The sequence below is a fragment of the Typopeltis vanoorti genome, chromosome 5 (genome assembly GCF_054136105.1).
Source record: "Typopeltis vanoorti isolate ZY-2024b chromosome 5, IOZ_Tvanoo_1.0, whole genome shotgun sequence".
Classification (NCBI taxonomy): Eukaryota; Metazoa; Arthropoda; class Arachnida; order Uropygi; family Thelyphonidae; genus Typopeltis; species Typopeltis vanoorti.
Window position 1 is genome coordinate 41,035,898 of NC_143553.1, and position 21,605 is coordinate 41,057,502.

Consider the following 21,605-nt stretch of genomic DNA (forward strand, 5'->3'; position numbering starts at 1 on the left):
TATAGATCTCCTGAATGGATTCCACTAAATAGTTATTATTGCCAGTCAAAGCTTTCAGCAGCACAGTCAGGATATTATCACACCCGGGGTATTTATTATGTAATTAAGAATCTTAGGAAGATTCTTAATTACATGTTCTATCTCCTTTCTTGTCGGTAGAGTGGTATCTGTTGTTAAGTTTCACTTAAGGTGTCGTGAATCAACTATCATAGAGATCTGATAAGTACTCCACCCATCTTCCATTTATCTTTTCGTTATCAATGATGTTTCCATTTTTGTCCTTGATGTTATTACACTGTGTACGTTTTGCTTTTCCATTAAGTTCTTTCACTTTCAGGAATGCTTCTCTAGTTTTGTTCCTATTTTGTAATTCTTCTATCTTGGTGCACTGCCTATTTATCAGTTTTCTTTCAATCTTCTGCATAACTGGTTGATCCTTTTATCCAATGTTTTATATCTTAATCTTTCTTCTTCATTTGCTCCTCTTTTCCACGTTCTTCTTCTTTCATCGATAAGGTTGATGTTCTTGTGTTAACCATGTTTTTTTTCTTTCTTGATTATTGATGTGGTTTTTAGCAGATGTTATGATAGCAGCTTGTAGTCTATTCCACTGAGATGGTTCATTTTCGTTTTGCAACTGTGCAAACAGCAGTTCTGAAACATTTTCAATAAATTTTGATTTTACTATTGGATTTTGTACCATTTGCAAATCTCATTTTAGGGTTTGACTTCTTTTAATTTTTAGTGTTTTCAGGCAAATATTCATCTTTATTAAGACCAGTCTATGATCAGATCCACAGTCAGCACTTGGCATCACCTTTGAGTTCAGTATTCCATTGAAATAATGTTTACTGACCACAATATAGTCTAATTGATTTTTGTATCTTCCATCTGGACTTTCCCATGTGTATCTTGCTGTTGGTTTTTGCTCAAAATAAGTGTTAGTTATGATGAAACTATGCTTCTTACAGAAATCAATCAGTTTTTGTTCTCTCTGATCCAACTTTTGCATTCCAGTAACCCATAGCACAGATAACTCGACATTTCTTGCCTCCAACTTCCTTTATACACCATTCTATTTCATCATACATGTTATCTATTTCTGCTTCCTCGTTCTGTTCTGTAGGAGCATATATTTGAATTATCAGCATATCTCTAGGTTTAGACTTCACTAGAATTGCCATTACTCTATCTGATTTTTTGATGACATGGATAATATTTTTATTAGTTTTCTTCTCTACGATGAATGATATACCTCTCCTTGATATTTCACTACCTGATGTATATATTTTATATATCTTGCCATTTGGAAGTTTCGACTCAAAATCTGATGATCCTTTCCAAAAAGTTTCACTTATTCCTAGTATATTAATATTCAGTCTCTCCATTTCTCTCATCAGATTAGCCAACTTCCCACATTTATTCAATCCTCTTACATTCCAAGTAGCAATATTCAAGAAATTTCTGCGTTGAGTTTCTTTATAGCAGTCACAGACTGACGATACCACAGGGCCTGCTACACCACTGTTCCAGGCATATTGAGACTACAGGGGCTTTATTCTTTTCTGTTTAGACATGATGCTTTAAATAGTGGCATTTTTTACGGAATAGGCTGCTAGAACCATTGAAATCCCCAATATGAATGGAGGACCACAGCTGTCATTGGTTAGCAGGTCCCATGGACCTAGCCGGGAAGCCTACATCCACCACTGAGGGGATGCCCCTCAGTGACAGCCCAGCTCAATTTTGATATCAGATTTAATACCACTTTCCTTCAGAATGTGATCCACATAGATAATGAATAACAGTGGAGATAATGTGCACCTTTGTCGCACACCTTCTTTAACATCAAACCATCTTCCTGTATCCCCTTTAATTCTAACTGGTCCCATTTACAACACACAACTGTGGTATTTTGAAGAGCTTTCCTGTTGGCACCTTTCATATGCTTTTTCCAGGTCAACAAAACTTAAATACAAATCATTGTTATATATACCCAAGATTTTCATTTTAAGACAAACAACTGTTTGTCTTAAAATGAAAATCTGATTCTGAAAACCTCTGTTTGGCCTGAATCCAGCTTGTAGTTCACCAAGCTTCCCTTCCACAAGTGTTCTTAGCGGTTTCTCAATTATACTTGCATAAATCTTACCAGGAATGCTTAGTAGGGAAATGCCTCTGTAATTCTCACATTCAGTTATTTCCCTTTTTTATAGATAGGTACTATGAGAGTTCTTCTCCAATCATCCAGAATTCGATCCTCTGACAGGCCTTCTGAATTATGCAATGCAACCACTGTAAAACTTTTATACCTTTTCTAGTTGAATTTCATCTACTCCAGCTGCCTTTCCACATTTCAGATTTTGATGACTTTTTCCTATTCAAGTATGGATGTATTCCTGACTGCATTCGTGTTGGGAATTTTTTTTATCACTGTGCTGTCACTGCTTGTTTCATATAGCAGTCTTTCCAAGTAATTACTCCAAACATCTAAAATATCTTTATCTTCAATTTTCTTGTGACTTTTATCATCTTTGATTCCTTTTATAGTACTTTTTCCTCCATTTCTAAGCTTTTTTTTTTCAGTAGCTTCTAGAATGTTTTGCAACCGTGATATTAATTTTGTATTTTTTACCAAAATCTTCCAATGACTTTGTTTAACTATTTTACACAGTGCTTCATGTTTTTTTGTTTTTTTTTAAGAGCACAAGTTGACTTACTTGCCAGTCTGGCTGGTGCAGTGGAAAACAAAATAAATTTGCCAGTCTGAAGAGCGTAAGAGACTGAACAAGTCGCGGACATATGGCTGGCGGCAATTAAAATTAGAGCCAGTCATATTTATGATAAGGATTAAGACAAGGCAAAAAAGGGAGAGAACGTCAATTCAGCATAAGTAAGTGAGTTAGAAGCATAAAGAAAGAACTTAGCCCTATGTGGTATATATTATATAAAATAGTTAAGGTAAAAATAAAGTAAAGACTAATTTTACAAATGCAGTAGCCGATGCAGATATAAAAAATAACCTAAAATATTTTTACAGGACAACAAGGTGAAAAATTCACTGGATAAAGTCAGGAGATGCATATACAGTGGTATACTTGGATTTTTCAAAGACTTTTGATAGATTACTACATGACAAGTTAGATTGAAACAGATGGGATTAGATAACAGACTAGTGAATTGGATAGCTGATTGGCTATCAGGTAGGTATCAGCAGGTTGTGTATGGAGGAGTGGTATCACAAAAGAGGAAGGTCAATAGTGGAGTGCCATAGGGATCTGCTTTTGGGATCGTTATTGTTTAACTTGTACATTACTGACATATCACAGTATATCAAGAGACTATCACTTCTTGATGGGATATTCTATTAACTGTCAGTCTCCAATGTCTGATATTGGTGTTTATATGGGTTAAAGAGTATTGGTGATAAAGGGCAGCCTTGTTTGATGCCACAATTTATTGGTTTCCAATTTGATATTTCAGTTCCCAGTTTGACTGCTATGAAGTTATATACCTATAAAGATTGCAGATTGCAACCATTATTTGGTTTGAGGTTACATTGTCAGCAAGTGTTAAGAAAAAGTTGATTTCTGTTTACACAGACAAAGGCTTGACTGTTGTCTATACATGCTGCGTGTTGGTTTATTAAATTCATTGTGCTTTTCAATTATTAAATTCACAGAAAAGTAACTCTCTGCTCAGGACCCGTGAAAGATGGATCCGTCAGGATCCATCTTATTGCTGTCATGATTCTCTAGTTTGTTTTTTTATAATTTTTGAATACATTTTGTAACTACTACAGAGAAGACTTATTCTATGATTTTTTACAGTGTTTAAACGGTTGCTTTATTTTATAGACTATAATAATTATGGCCAACATTGATTAACATAAATATCCATTCTAAGTAATGTGTTAAAACAGACATCCCAGATGTTTCCTTTTTAAAATATTTTTAATATTTTCTAGACCACGATGTTATTATCCTCCTGGTTATGTTTCAAACTATGAGATGCCAATTATAAATCCTAAAACACTGAAATACACAGCAACCCCTCGAATAAAGATACTCTCCATACCAATAATAAGGTCTGGTTTAGCTGAAAATCCAAGCATAACTGAGGTAAATAGGAATATTGTTAAATTATTTTGTATAGTAACTCTAAAATATGTTATCAAATTTTAATAAATGCTATAATATATACTGTTTTGTGCACAAATATTACATTACACTTCACAAAAGTCATATTCTTGTTTTCATTATACACAAGCTAAAACGGAATTCTGTGCATGAATGATTTTTATGACCACGTTTTCTTATAGTGAGAGCAGTGATTTCGCTGTGAATATACACCGGAAAAGACATCTTTAAGTGTATATTGCCTTTTTATTAGGTATGATTTACAAAAGTTAGAAGTATCAACTGGATTCGTGTTTTTAATGGGATTTTTTGTATGTTTTTTGTTTGTTTTTGTAATGTGAATCCACCCCCAAAACAAAATTCTATTAGTCCATAGCATAGTAGTATCCTATTCTAGAGATCAAACATGGAACTTTTTCAGGTGCTTCCAATTAGTAAACAGGATAGTGGTACTGGGCAATGAAATTATCTCCCAGCTAAATTGGAATGCCCACAAAAAATATTCATGCCATCTCAATTTTTGTTTCAGTTGGACCATTTGCAGGAAAAGAAAGCAGTGAAGTTTGCTTGATTTTATATTACAATAACTTTGTTCTGACAGAATGGCATTTAATAAAAATTGCAGTTTTTTGCTTGATTGCAAAATTAGGTAGTATATTTGTAAAGAAAAAAAAAATCTTGCTTTAATATTGACCAAGAATAAGAAAGTTTGTGTGTGAAGTATCTTTATGACAAGTCTACTTGCATATAGAAAGCAGAGGAATGAGGGATGCCAGTTTGTTGGAATAGCATTCATGGAAGTACCTGTAGAAAAGATATAGAGCTGAAACAAATTGTCTGTGAGATAACAGTTGAAGTAAGTCGTTGAGAGAGAGATCATCTATCAGCTGAATCCTTCTCCTCTGGACAGTCAAAAATTTTTAGGAAGGTGAACCACTCCAAACATATGACAGTATTCTAAGGTCAACTTTATCTTTAGGTCAGACATCCTTTTCTGATTTAGGATTTGTACAAAGTCAATACTAGGTGAAAAGTACTGTCCAACTACAGATGCTTGACACTTCTGTGCATGGTAGAAGAAGGAGAATCCATTCTGATAATAGGGTAATCAACGCATTTTGTGGGATGAGCTTTTATTATTATACGTCAGAAAATTAGCTTTTCTTTTATGAAAATTCTAGTTTTTAAGGTGGTAACTATTTTGCTTGTACAACATTTGGAAAATTTTACGTATATGACGAATTCGTACATTGCCTTATTCCTTTCTCCCCTTCAACATGAATTGATTCCTCTTGGGCCTCTGCCAGCCAGGGTTTTTCGCATCTGTGGTCAGTCAATAGTTTCATGAACAGAAAAGGATGTCTAGTTTTTTAGAGGTTGAAGAATATATTGATGTGATCAGTTTATGAAAGACCCAAGGTAAATATCAGTCCAAGAATAAAGGTCTGATCCTGTCCTCAAGATTTATGTATTATCAAGAGTAAAGGGAAGTTGTTGAACTAAGATCATTTTTTTTGGCATGTTCCTTCTCTGCATGATAAAAGGCAGGACTATTTTACTAGCATTCTATGCAACTAGGTATTCTTACTCCATCAAAAAATGACAAGGTATGTGCTTTAAGGTACTGTTTGTAGAAATTTTTGATGAATGGCTTCTTGGGGCTCTGTGAGATCTGCCAAATGAGTTTGAATGGAGATATACTGTCATTAGCAAAACTATGGATAGGACTATTGATCAGTGAGGGAAGAGCATTTATTTATAAGAAAAAGATGGTACATAGTGGCATAATGCCCTTAGACACTCCTGCATTGGTGAAGAGGCTCAAAAAGAGGAAGCATAACATACAGTGATTGACCAGAGAGAACATTAGCAATCCAATTACAAAAGATGAAGGTAGACCAAAAAACGACAGTTTACTGAACAGGCTTCTATGCCAGACATGAACAAATGCTCCTCTAGAAATTTCAAGAGGATTAGCACATTTTTCTTAACCTTTTCATAGCATTGTGAGTTGACATGGGCTAGGAGTTCTGTTGTGGATTAAGAGTGGCAGAACCCATAGTTGAGGTCATTTAATTATCTGGCCATCTGGGTCATGAAGAAGTTGCCATTGATGATCTTCTCCACTGTTGGGGAGCTTTGTGTCATGTGACAGCAAACTTATTTCCCTTTTTTGGAATGGGCTAAATATGTTTGCTTCTCATCTATCAGGAGATTTGCTAGCCATATCAAAGAGTGTAGGGATGATATATAATAAGTATTAGTTTTTTACCACAACTTTTAAGTATAGCTGAGGAGAGATACTAACATGGCCAGAAGACTTTTTATTATCTACGTTATTTAAATTTTTCTGATGCTGTTTTGTTGAAAAACCACAGGGGGCACATGGTGCACTCTTTCAGATATGGTAGGAGATGATTTGCCACGATCATCTCTGCAGAAGATGGAGGAGAAGAATGATGCCAGTAGGTCAGATTAATCTTTAGGTGTTATAAAAGCAGTGCCATTCAGATGTGTGTGTGTGTGTGTGTGAGAGAGAGTGAGAGAGGTGAAAAAACAAGTGAGCAAAAGTTATGGCTAATGGCCCTGTGAGGAACTCTGCCATTTAGACAGGAGGCCAGTTTTCTGTTGGTTCTTTCAGTCACATTAGGATTTGCTGGTTTTGCATTTGTTGCATGTTTCAGTGTATTATTATTATTATTATTCAGGCCTCCATGGAGTCAAAAGACTCATTGTGGGAGGTTCTTTCTAAGAAACAAAAGTCTATCAAGATTCATCGAGGGAGTTCCCTCCTAGGAAACACAAAGTCTATCATACCACTCCTTAAACACATTGACCGTTCTCGCTCTCACCACTCTATAAGGCAATGCATTCCATGGTTCAACCACCCTCCATGCAAAGAAACCACTCCTCACCCTCTTTCTCACAGTTTCCTTTCGTAACTTCCAGGGATGGCCCCTTGTCATGACTCCTTCCCACTGTTCCACCAAGCGAAAGAACTCCCCAGTGTCAACCTGTAACCACCTCTCAACAGTTTAAAAGTCTCACTCATATCCCCTCTCCTTCTATCCACCAAACTCTGCAGTCCACACTCCCTCAGCCGATCCTCATAACTAACATTGTACAGTCCTGACACCATCTTTGTTATCCGCCTTTGTACCCTTTCCACAGTTAATTTATCCCCTTCAAATCCTAGGAACCAGATCTGAGAACAATAGTCTAAGTGTGGTCTGATCAGAGTCTTATACAACAGAATGATAACCCTTTTATCTCTGTAGGTCAGTGTTCTTCTCATTATTGCAGCAATCCTCTATGTTACCTTCACTACCTTTGCAATATGTCCCCTAAATTTCAGGTTTCTATCAATCATCAACCCCAGATCTCGTCTCCCCTATTTCCTCCAGTTTAACTCCTCCCATAGAGTATACAGCATCCCATCAGTGTGTCCCAAACCTCAAGACCTTACATTTTTCTGCATTAAACTGATACCCCTATTCATTTGCCCATCTATCTAGCTTATTCAAATCCTCTTGCACGGCTACCACATCTGCACTATTACTAATAACCCTTCCCAGCTTCGCATCATCCACAAACATCTGAACATCCCCTTGCAATCCATGGACAATGTCATTGATATAAAGGTTAAACAATATAGGTCCCAGTACTGAGCCCTGTGGAACCCCACTTGTAACCTTCTGCCTCTTTGATATTGCTCCACCATACACAACTCTCTGATACCTATCGGACAGCCAATCCTGAATCCAGTTGAACAATCTGACATCCAGACTCATGTGCTGCAACTTGAATATCAGTTTATTGTAGCACCCTGTCAAATGCTTTTGCTAAGTCCAGGAAAATGGCAGTATATGGCTTTCCCTCATCTAATGCTCTTGTAACTTTATTATAAAAGGCTAGCATATTGCTAAAACAAGAGCACCCCTTCACAAATCCATGTTGACTCTCACAGATAGCATTACTCTCATCCGCCCAATACTGTATACGGTCCCTCACTACTCTCTCCAAGATCTTACTAACTACTGATGACACACAAACTGGCCTATAATTAGACTCTTCCAGTCTGCTACTGCCCTTATGCAATGGCACTATCTTACCTTCCTTCCATTCCATGGGCACCTTTCCTGCAGCCTGGTCAAAGGCATTGTCAGTTCCCTAGCACATTCTCTCAAAACTCGTGGTGAAATACCATCCAGTCCCACAGCTTTACTGACATCCAGAGTACTCAGTATTTGGAACACACTCTTCTCTAAAGGTGGAGCAAGCTACCAAATCAGTCTTAAGATTTCTGGTACTCGGAAAGGAGCTGTCTAGTTGTGGCTTCTTTCTTATTATATGAGATGTGTTTTGCATTATGGGAGATACTGAGATAGGAGTGTTGCAGGAGATGTGTTTTGCATTATGGGAGATACTGAGATAGGAGTGTTCAGGAGATGTGTTTTGCATTATGGGAGATACTGAGATAGGAATGTTGGTAGCTTGCTCCACCTTTGCAAGGAGTTGCCTGGTGTTGTACCACCTTACCCCAGTCCTGAAGATACTTTCAGGCGCAAACTTTGTTTGCTCACACTTGGATAAAGGATTAAACTAAATTTATTATATTCTAACCGAGTGAAAAATAAACTTTCAACATCTTCCTCTAAATCCAGAGTGATTTATTAAAAAGGTTGCACACCAATTGGCAACTCCTATAGGTAGAGATGACCTTGCTAATGCTTCTGACTGGTATCTCCACCTGGGCCTGGCTCCCACTGAAGAGACCGCAATAAAGGTTGAAACTAGTCTGGGTAGTGGCCCTTTCCTTAATGCATAACATTAGACATATCCGAAGGAGATGTGTTTTGCATTATAGGAGATACTGAGATAGGAGTGTTGGTAGCTTGCTCCACCTTTGCAAGGAGTTTCCCTAGTGTTGTACCACCTTACCCCAGTCCTGAAGATATAATGTATATTCTTGTCTGATACCAGATTTAACATTAAACCACCTTCCTGTACTTCAATTCTAACTGCTGACTTACAACTCAAATAAAGGCTAAGTATTCCTCGATATAATGCCCCACTGACACCATATAACTGTAGTGTTTCAAATAGCTTCTCTCTTGGCACCTTGTCATATGCCTTTTCCAGATCAACAAAACTTAAATACAGATCTTTGTTATATTCCCATGCTTTCTCAACTATTTGTCATAAAGTGAAGATCTGATCCTGACAGCCTCTATTTGGCCTGAATCCAGCTTGTTCTTCACCAAGCTTTTCTTCCACAATTCTTCTCAACCATTTCTCAAGTATACTGGCATAAATCTTGCCAGGAACACTCAGTAGGGAAATACCTTTGTAATTCTCACATTCAGTTTTATTTCCCTTTTTATATATGGATACTATTAGAGCTCTACTCCTACTCCAATCATCAGGAATTCGTCCCTCTGTCCAGGCCTTCTGAACTATGCAGTGCAGCCACTGCAAGACTTTTATACCACCATACTTCAGCATTTCTGGTCAAATATCATCTACTCCTGCCTTTCCACATTTCAGGCTTTTGATGGCTTTTTCTACTTCAAGTGTGGATATGTATTCCTGACTGCATGCCTGGTCAGTGTTTTTTACCGCTGTGCTGCCATCACTGCTTGTTCCATTTAACAATTTTTCGAAGTAATTACTCCATACTTCAAGGATATCTTTTTCTGCTGTTTTCATGTCACTTTTATCATCTCTAATTTCTTTCCTCCACTTCTGAGCTTCTTCAACAACCTACAGAATATCTTGCCACCTTCTTGATATTTATTTTCTATGTTTTTACCAAAGTCTTCCCATGAAATTTGTTTAGCTAGTTTTACACAGTATTTAGCTTTCTTACATTTGTCTCTGTATTCTCTCACACCACAAGCTTACTTATTTGCCAGGAACTTTTGATAAGCTTACTTATTTGCCAGGAACTTTTGATAAGCTTTCTTCTTTTCCTTCACTGCCTCTTTAACTTCCTGTGTCCACCATGGAGTTCTGATTTTTCTTTCATTGCAGACAACCTCACCACATGCCTCTCTGGCTGAATCAATCAGTATTTTCTTCAGGGCTTGCCACTGAATCTCCAAGGTTTGGTTCCTGTTCTCAAACTCTTTCATTTTTTTTTTCAATAAACTTTGTGTGTTTTAGTGTACAGTTCACATCTGAGAGCTGCTCAACTTTTATTCGCTTTAAAACTTTCTTACATGTTATTCTTTTCAATATGAAATTCAATTTTATCCCTCAAGACTAATGGTGATCACTTCCAATTTCAAATCCTCTGTACACTCTGGTATCCTGCACCAGGGAGAAAACATCACTATCAACAATAACGTAGTCAATGAGACTTTTCTTATTCCTTGCCTCTTCTCTCCATGTGAATTTGTGCACATTTAGATTTAAGTGACTTCTGTAAATAATTACAGAAGTCACTTATGTAAAATTGTGTATTTGAAGAATTTTAGGATATGTTTTATAGCCATTTTCAATATACTACAGGAAGATAACTGCAAAAAGCGAGAACAACAATTAAATTGAAAATGTGTGGCATTAATTGTTGTTATCTACATATAATAAGCTTGCTATTATATTATATAGAGTAATAAAATATTGTGAAAAACATAATATAGACTAATAAAATTGTGGAGATTCATGAACAAATGTCAGAAGTAATATATTCTAATTCTTATCTTTAAATTTTCACTATTTTTCAAAATATGTAAGCAACTGATACTACTCACTGCACACTCAATGATCAGAATACAGTACTATGGGATATAATTTTGTTATTAATATATACAATATTAAAATAATTTGATAATTTTTGCAGTAAGCAGTTATAAGTGCTTCCACTGAAACCAAATATATGTAGGAGAGGGTGGGGGAATTGTTTGCGTCGGGATTTTGTTTAGTTTCAGTTTGTTTAGTAACTGATGATTAAGAAAACTTTCTTCTCTATTTTGGTTGGTATATTTAAAGTAATCAATAATAAAAAGCACCTATATATATATATATCAGTAGCTTAGTACTGGAATGAAAATGGCCAGAAAAATAACTTCTGCAAAAGCCATACTGCACAGCTGCAAGCAAAAAGAGTTTTATTGTTGCATTAAGTACATCATCGAGGCAGTGCACTGTATTTAATGACAGAGTAATTACAGTATTTAATGTAATTACAGACAACTAAAATTTATAAAATTTAGTTATAAATTATTAATTTACAACTAAAATTTATAGTGAGAAACATTTTTCCTCCACAGACACCACACTGCACAGATGCAAGCCAAACAAAGTAGACATTTTTGTTGTAATACTAATTAAGTATTAAATATGTATATCCTAACAACCTATTTCAAAGATATGGGAAATTTCTTCAGTCCATGCGGTTAGCCTAGTAGCTGTGTGCTTCGCAACCATATGCCTGGGGAAGGAGTGTCCTAGGTTCGACTCCCGTCGGTGACGTGAGGAGCTGAAGGATCTTCCTCAGCCATAGCCAAGTTAGTCGGTCTTGGGCGTGGATAGTAGGGTTTTCCCCCCAGTTTATACTGGGGTTTGTCATCCTGCAAAAGCAAGCAAACTGGCCTTGAGAACTCAACAGTACAGACATAGGATACCCCGGGGTGTAGGGCTGCCCACCTTATTCTGTGAACAGTTTGAGGTTCAATGATTAATAAATCCTCGACACTGCAAGGTAAAAGAGGGAAACGAAGATGAGATGAGGGAAATTTCTTCACTATCTGCAGAAACAAATAGATTCATGTAATGCAAATTTTCAAAAGCAAATATTGTTGTTGTTGTTTTTACCCTTCTTTTTTATGGCTTGAAATATGATAATGTTAGATTTGGGGTTTTCTATACCATTAAGGTGGTTCAAAATTATTTTTAGAAATAAAATTGTACTAGAATGAAACTGGAATAACATGCATTAACTGCAAAAATGTGCTCACCAGATATTGAAGGGACTTCTTTTGGCCAAGAGATTCCTGCCTAACATGCAACTCATGCAAGACAAAGTCTAATGTGAACATGTTATCTCTATGAGTTACTATTACTATAAAGTTCAGTTAATCATGAAATATTTCAGGTAATAATGTAAACAGTTGACTGCTAGTATTGCTACATGTGTAATAAGCCTATGACTGCACAGCCATGAGACTCATTAAAGTCTGAATGATTGATATATTTTACAAAATTAGTCACCAATAAAATTACATGTATTAAAAATATTTTTGATGTACCAAAATACTGGTAGAAAGCACCAACTTAGTAAATTTTTAAAGGATTTTGCTCCATTTACTGGTAAATTAGTAAACCAGTTTACTGGTATTGCAATCCCTACTTTTTATAAAACTTTCACAAATGCTCTCTCTCTCTGAAAAAAAATCTTTCACTACTTTAAATCTTATTATCCCTTTTCTCATCTACCAAGCTCTCGATACTGGCTTAATTGAATTTAATTTATTTCGTATGGAATTTCCCTCTTCCTCCTCCATCTCTTAGGATGGGTTGAGCCCTCCTAATGAGGAATTAAGTATATATTTTATGACTGTAGATCCGTGTGGGTTCACAGGGGCTGGTTTACCTGTTCTGATGGGCGAAAAACCGAAGTTTCCAGGTGAAAAAACCCCTCTACCTCCATATGAGACTGGCTTACTCATCTTTAGTCAAATGAGACCAAATAAAGGTTCTTCACATCATGGATGAGAATCGAACCCAGGTCTTTCCAACCAAAGGGCTTCGTCTATACTGACTGAGCTACAGAGGCTCATTGAATTTAATGAAATCTGATCTGATATCTAGAATCACTATTAAAATTTGTCATTTCATTTGGATCATTTTAATGACAAAATGCAGCAAAACAAATTATATCGAGAGTACATATCCCAAAAATGATTCTAGGTTTATTTGATGCAGTAATGAATGGTGTCACTATACAAAAAGTGCTGTTACAAAATGCATCTTTCTTATCATTATTAACAATTATCTCCTTATGTGTCTAAGATAGCTGCTGCATGGATGCTTCATTCCTTTCAGAATCTCATAAATAATTTAAAAAAAAAAAAAATTGTATTTCCCACTCATGAAAGGTTATTAGTAAATCAGTAGTACATTTGTACCATGCATGGGCTATGGATTTTTTTTTTCCATTTTTATCAATGTTATTTATTTTTTACCAGGTCCAGAAACCCTGCTCTAGAGACAAAAACATGGAACGTTTTCAGTCTGTTTCAGGCCTCCAATAAGTGAGGCAGTGGTTTCATACTGGGTGAAATACATCTCCTACCTAATGACAATCACAAACATCCATGCCTATGGTGGGATTCGAACCTGCGACCTATTGGTTGGAGAGTGGGTATACTAACCACTCAGCCAACCAGGCCAGCTGGTTGCAATGAGATGAGCAAGAAAATAATTGATAACCTAAATAGTGTTAATTTTAATAAATAACCCTTCTCTCCATCCCAGCACATTAAAGTGTTATGGTGGGAAGAAGAGTCTCTATCTATTTTGTATTCCAGAACTTCATTTAAAAAAAAAAATGCTGTTTCCAGTAACAGAGATGACATTCAATAACAGAAATATGACATTGTGATAAACTGAAATAATTAAAATGGGCAAAGATTACATGCATAAAGCAACCAACAATCACAGAGGTCTAACTAGATTGAATATCTTCCTACTCCAGATGTGTGTCCTGAGCATACCCTGCTGGTTCATGCCAATTCTGTTTGTCTTGTTTGATATGGTCAATCCATCTCATTTGGTGCCTCCCTCTTTTCCTAACACCTGGATCACTCAACATAATCTTGTTGACTAACCGAATGTCCTACATTTTGAAAAATATGGCCAAATGAGCATAGCCTCTCCTTACATAAATAGTGCTGAGAGGTGGCTACCAAGATAATTGAAGTGAGAGGCTTGCTTTATAGCACATCTGTTAAGAAAGACAGAGGACTCACTTTTATCACCTGTTTTCATTACCTTTGTTTTCTCAATATTGCTAATCAAATCTAGTTGAACCCCAGCATCATCAAATTGCACATTTCATTTCTTCCATATTATTTGTGAATAAGGCCAAATCATCAACATACTCCAGATCAGATAATCTAAGATTCTCAGACCGCTTTAATCTCCAATTCTTCCCTTGCAGAGTCTTGTTCATCACAAAATCAATTACAAGACTAAAATTGAAAAAGTTACAGGACACACCCTTATCTTATTCCAGTTGTTATATGCTCTATCAACTTGAACATACAAGCCTCATTGTTACATATAAAGCAGTCATAATACTAATAGGAATTTCTCTATTAAGTGTTCCTGGCAAGATTTCTGCAAGTATTCTTGAAAAATGGCTAAGAAAAATTGTGGAGGTGAAGCTTGGAGAAGAACAAGCTGAGTTCAGGCCAAACAGAGATTATCAGGATCAGATTTTATAATGGTCAATAGTCAGTGGTTTCTCAATTATTTAAGACAAATAATTGAGAAATCTTAGGAATATGACAAGAATTTGTATTTAAGTTTTCTGCAGCCTTTACACTGGAGAGTGGATCCACTAACCACTTGGCCGGCAATTAATATCTTATTAATAACTTCATACAGTCCTTTGTAATTATCCTCTTTAGCTGCTTTCTCTGCCATGTTGTTAAACCAGGAGTTTTATCTATATTCAACTGTGCTTTTACTTGTTTATTAATTTCTCTATATCTTAGTCTGTTTTCATTATTTGAATCTTGCTCAGTTGTCTACATTCATTGCTTTCAGCAGTCAACTGTATTGCCTTACTGCTCAAATAATTCTGCTTTTGCTTCTCTCTAATTCAAAAAACAGATTGAATAGTTTCATATGCAGCATTCTTAAAGTCATCACATGCACTTTCTACATTACAATTTTGTAGGCTAGCTCTTCAGATTTCAATTTCTTTTTTCACTTAAGCAACTCATCCTGTTAAAAGTACATTGCAACTGAAGCTTCAATTGCAATGTACTCTTAACAAGGTAGTGGTCAGATCATATCTCTGCACATCTGTATGGCCTAGTGTTTGGACCATATTTATCGGAAAGGAACCAATTAACAAATATTCAATGTTGAGAAAATGGTATTGAAAGTTGAAACCATACACTCCTTTATGTTTTTAGTTTATCATTTATTTTTCCCTAAACCGAAATAATTTTTTTTAAAAAATGTTGATTTCAGATGACTTATGAATTTTGGTGCTTGCTTACTTTCTGATAATTATCTAAACTAATGGGGGTCATTATTCATCACAGTGTTTTAAATTGGAATGCCATTGGAAAAAGTAGACTTTATTAAACTCACAGTTTACCAAAAATTAAGAAAAAATATTCATTATTGTTATTCTTTAAGAATCTATGTCCAAACCTTTATCAATATCAAAATCCACTTCATTCCCCAACCCATTCAGATCATTCATACCTCTCAGATTTTGCATTAGAGTTTAGTATCTGTGAGAACAAATGGCATTAATTATTCTAAATCTTTCAATTTCTCTTCTGTTGGGACACAAAATTTGAAGACTGGGTTTAAATCGCTTGGTGGCAATTTTCTAAGATTTTGTTGAATCAGTACTTCCTTGAAAGACTCACCATTGCTATGGTTGCATTGCATTAAAATTGACAAAGGACATTTCTTTTTGAAATTTTATTACCCTTGTTTTTGACCAAGTTATTTTGTTTTTGATCCTGTCATATTTACTTTTCACAGTTTCTTTTTCTAAATCAGATGTTGGGAAAAAAAAATCATCTTTTTTTTTTTTCATTTCAATTACAGTTAACAGATTTTTCTGTCTATAAGCTTTCATTATATTCATGTACACTTGATTTAACTATATTTGGATAAAGGTATAAACAAGAAAATCATTTCTTGGCATCGTTAAGTAATCACTTTACAAGGGGACTATCCAAGTAAAGTGCTGAATGTGACAGTGAATGATGTGAGAATAAAGGTAGATGAACTGGAGGTGCTAAGACTGGAGACTACAGATATGAAAGATTAAGATAGTGAACAGATGGCATCAGTAGCAGTATCATATTAAAAATTTGGATATTTGGAAAGAACTTGATGTTGTTAACATATTCAGGAATATGTTAGCAGAGTTAATCTGAGTTGGTTGCTTAAACAGAATGGGAGAGGGAAGGTTAGCAAACAAGTGTTCTTGGTTAGGATGGCAGGAAAAGACTCAGTGGAAAACCAAGATCTAGGTGGATTGATACAGTAAGAAGTGCCTTAGAATAAGATCTAATAATACTGGAGTCTAGACAAATAACAGTAATTTGGAGGAAAATTGTTGATAGGATGTTAGTAATTATGTAACTTTTTCATATAGTACTATAATATCATATACACCCCCTGAGAGTACATGCCAAGAATTTGATGATGATGATGATAGAATATTGCCAAATCATAATGCAAATACAGTAGTGGAATTAGATGGAATATTGGCTTGTATATTGTGAGAATGTGTAAGGAATTTGATACTTCCTCTTTTCCTCTTTTTTTAGTTCTGGTAATGTGCCAAGGTTAAAGTGCAAAATAGTTCAGTTGCATAAAGTTTGATACTTCCTCTGGTCCTCTTTTAGCTCTGATAAAGTGCCAAGGGGGATGAAAGAGTGCAAATTAGTTCTGTTGTATAAAGGAGGTAGCAAATTATAGATCAATCATTACAGGAGTAGTGGTTAAGATGTGTTGGAGAAATTCTCAAAAGACAGAATTCAGAAGTATTTGGGAAGGAATGTGATGCTGTATTGGGGATAGCATGGCTTTGTGAAGGAGGTCCTGCTTTAGAAATTTACTAATTTTTTATGATAAAGTGACAGTTAAGTTGGATAAAGAAAATGGCTACATAATTATACTGTTGAACTTTGCAAAGGCATTTGATAAAATATCACATAGAACTTTATGTGGTATCCTGTCAACCAACTCAAGCGATCTATGGAATGGATTGCTTGAGTTGGTTGTTAATACCTTGTCAGTGAATGAATTCAAGGAGAAGATAAGTATTGTGTGAATAATAGTTACTATGAGCCTTCTACAATGAATCTTTGCTTGTTTCTGGCTACATGTTTAATGATAATTTGCTTTCTGTTGTCATATCATTCTGGGTATATCAGGAACACTGCTACATGTGACATTCTTGCATAGTAACAGTTTCTGAGACACTTTTACTAGTCCATCTGGCTTCCATTTTATCAACAGTTTGAGGATATTCAGGTGCTCTGGCATTAAGATAATGGACATTCATCCATAATTTCACATGCTTGTGGGCCCAAATACCATTATGATATGGATGTCTGTGAATGTCTTTAGATGGTAAATGATTTTCAATCTCCAATGTGACCACCACCTTGCTTATTGGACTCCTGAAGTGACTAGAAAAAAGTTCCATGGTTTCATTTCTAGAGCAGGATTTCTGGATTATATTTCATGCATGCCACTTCAAATGCAACATAGTTTTCAATGTTTTGTGGGTGATGGATTGCATATAAAACCTGAATTTCAATAAATTCAATTAAAAAAATTAATCAATAGACTATATATATCTTGCACAACACCATGTAAAAAGAATTTTGAATATCTTTCAAAACTTTTATCTCATAATTCTTTCCTAATGAAATAGTTCACAATTTTATATCATTTTTGTTATTCCAGGTTCCAAGAGCTGCAATGAAATACCATGCAACCAAACGTATCATTGATCTTTCACAGAATAGGTTGTACCATCAGGATTACTTGTCACCTAATGAACTTCCTATACAGGTAACATCAGCAGCTCTGCATCATCAAGCCAGTGAGCACACAAATGAGCTTGCTTCCCCCATAATAAGACCTACAACAGAACATATACTCTTTGATATGACAGCATTTAATGTGAAACCAGCAGCTCTAACAGCAAGATGCAGTAAAAGAATTGCTGAACTAGCTGAACCAAGAATTAGTTATTAATTAGCAGAACCTGTTAGGTAAAAAAATGAGTGGAATATAGATAAATTTTAATTAAAAAAGTTAACTACATTGATAGTCCACGAAAATTTATATTTATTTTGATGTAGACATTTTATACTAGACTTATAGAGAAATTTTAATTAGTTAATTAAGGTTTATGTTGTACTATCATTTTTAGTTATGGTTTAAGCCAATAAGAATACAATTTGGTTGGCTAAATCCCAAATTGTCAGCTCATCCTCATTCATTCAGTATCCAGGTAGATACCCAACATGGTGCACCACAAGAAAGTAAGGATTGGACATCAGGTCAGAAGTCCTGTTCGGTTCTTCGCATTCCCCAAAAGGCCATTTGGAGGTCTTTTCCCAGTTATCTAGCCTTAACCCTTAGCATCCCATCTGGGTCCTTTTCCTGCCATCCTGGCAAAGAACATTTGTTCTTTGCCAGGATGGCAGAAAAAAGACCCAGCAGAAGTCCAAGACATAGGTGGATTGATACAGTAAAGAGCTCCTTGGAAAAAACAGAAATATAAGATCTCATAATATTGGAATGTTGACAGATAACAGGCTGATCTGGAGGAAAATTGTCGATAGAAATTAGTAATGATGTAAGTTTTCATGTAGTACTATCATAAGATCTGTTAATCCCCTGAGGGTATTGGTCAGGAATTTGATGACGACGAATTAAGATTTATAGGTTTCTATTCATAGTGAAGAATTTATGGAGACAAACACACGTTGGAGTAATTACTTTTACTTATAATTAAGAAAATAGCACTCGATGTTTGACCTCTATATTGAGATCATCATCATGAAAACATACATATGCATGGGACACAAGTTACATGACACAACACCAGGGGTGGCCCATGCATAGGCACTGCAGAACTGCAGCAACCCAATTTTTCTCGATATATAAATTTATTTATTAATTTATTTATATTTGCTTGCTTGTAATATTTAATTTTATCATCAACAATCCTATACAATTCTCTTATTTTGTATAAAAAATAATAAAAATCCATCTTGTAGCATCAGGAGGGCAAAGGAATGCTTGCAGCATTGTTTTACCACAGTGCCATGTTGCTATGCTTGAAAGCATATGGATGTCATAGTGAGATGCGAGCTATTAGTGTAATGCAGCACTGTTGTTTATATGCAGTTTGCACCAGTAGTAAAGTGTTCAACGTGTTTCCTCCGTCTCTTAAAATATTTGGACATTAAAATTAAAGACATAATATTTGTTATAGTGTTTATTTTAGATTCTCCGTTCACAACACAGTTGACATTTTCAATGATTCTACCTATTTTCATTGTCTTTGTCTTTTTATTGCTGACCTTCATACCATATCTATAATAACAGTCATTGAACTTAGTCAGGGAATCTTGTAAACTTGTAGTGGATTTATTTAGAAGTATAACATTGTCCGGATAATGCAAAGAGCTGACATTAACATCTCCAATTCTGATATCATGTTTAATACCACTTTCCTTCATAATGTGATCCATATAGATAATGAATAACAGCGGGAATAATGTACATCCTTGGCTCACACCAGATTTAACATTAAACCATCTTCCTGTACTTTCTTCAGTTCTAACTGCTGACTTGCAACTCAAATAAAGACTAAGTATTGCTTGATATAATGCCCCATTGATACCATATAACCGTAGCATATTGAATAGCTTCTCTCTTGGCACCTTGTCATATGCCTTTTCCAGATCAACAAAACTTAAATACAGATCTTTGTTATATTCCCATGCTTTCTCAACTATTTGTCGTAAAGTGAAGATCTGATCCTGACATCCTCTATTTGGCCTGAATCCAGCTTGTTCTTCACCAAGCTTTTCTTCCACAATTCTTCTCAACCATTTCTCAAGTATACTGGCATAAATCTTGCCAGGAACACTCAGTAGGGAAATACCTCTGTAATTCTCACATGCAGTTTTATTTCCCTTTTTATATATGGATACTATTAGAGCTCTACTCCAATCATCAGGAATTCGTCCCTCTGTCCAGGCCTTCTGAACTATGCAGTGCAGCCACTGCAAGACTTTTATACCACCATACTTCAGCATTTCTGGTCAAACATCATCTACTGCTTGCTTTCCACATTTCAAGTCTTTGATGGTTTTTTCTACTTCAAGTATGGATATGTATTCCTGACTGCATGCCTGGTCAGTGTTTTTTTATCACTGTGCTGTCATCACTGCTTGTTTCAGTTAGCAGTTTTTCAAAGTAATTACTCCATACTTCAAGGATATCTTTTTCTCCCGTTTTCATGTCACCTTTATCATCTCTAACTCCTTTTACAGCACTCTTTCCTCCATTTCTAAGCTTCTTCAACAACCTCCAGAATATCTTACCACCTTCTTGATATTTTATTTTATGTTCTTGCCAAAGTCCTCCCATGACTTTTGTTTAGCTAGTTTTACACAGTGTTTCACTTTCTTACATTTGTCTCTGTATTCTCTAAGAGCAAAAGCTGACTTATCCACCATGGAGTTCTGATTTTTCTATCCTTGCAGACAACCTCACCACATGCCTCTCTGGCTGCATCAATCAGGGTTTTCTCTAAGGCTTACCACTGAATCTCCAAGGTTTGGTTCCTGTTCTCAAGCTCTTTCATTTTTCCTTCAATAATCTTTGTGTATTTTAGTCTACAGTTCACATCTGAGAGCTGCTCGACTTTTATTTGCTTTAAAACTTTCTTACATGTTATTCTTTTCAATATGAAATTCAATTTTATCCTGCTCAAGACTAAATAGTGATCCCTTCCAATTTCAAATCCTCTGTACACTCTGGTGTCCTGCACCAGGGAGAAAACATCACTGTCAACAATAACATAGTCAATGAGACTTTTCTTATTCCTTGCTTCTTCTCTCCATGTGAATTTGTGCACATTTTTATGTTGGAACATGGTGTTAGTAATAATCTGTCCATGTCCTGAGCAGAAATCCAACAGGTATTTGCCATTATTATTAGCTTTGCTCTTTTCTCCAAATTTTCCCAAAATGTTTTTGTATGTCTCACAATCATTTCCTACTCTGCTATTTAAATCCCCAACAAGGACCAACTTTTCCTTTTTTGTGTCAGTTGCTTTTTCTAAAGCCTCAAAAAATTCCTCCACTTCTACCTTAGTAGAACCTTCTGTGGGACCATAGGCACAAATAAGTCTCATTGTCCAATTCCCCATTCTCATATTTTCCCACATCACTCTACTTGAAACTGACTGCCATTCAAGAAGATTAGCCTCGTATTTTGTGTTGAATACTATGGTTACTCCTTTTTCTTGATTGTCATTGCCTGAATATAACATTTTGTATTTATTGCTCAGAAAGATCTCACCAGTTTTTGTCTTTTTTGTTTCAGTCATCCCTATTATGTCGATCTGGTACTTATCTAATTCCTCAGCTAGCTCCATTTCTTTGCCATTCAGGCTTCTTATGTCGACAGTACCGATCTTTAACTCTGGTGATGTTGAGTTGGGGT

The 21,605-nt window shown here is 35.6% G+C and overlaps 1 protein-coding gene across 1 annotated transcript in view; it reads left to right on the forward strand.

The window, feature by feature from the left end:
- Positions 1-18,182, forward strand: part of Theg (Testicular haploid expressed gene) — a 76,118-nt gene extending 57,936 nt beyond the window's left edge. Inside the window, exons 6-7 of the mRNA XM_090392978.1 lie at positions 3,968-4,121; positions 17,820-18,182. Of these exons, the coding sequence (XP_090249104.1) occupies positions 3,968-4,121; positions 17,820-18,113 (448 nt within the window). The 3' untranslated portion in view covers positions 18,114-18,182. The remainder of the gene's footprint in view (positions 1-3,967; positions 4,122-17,819) is intronic.
- The last annotated feature ends 3,423 nt before the right edge of the window (positions 18,183-21,605 follow it).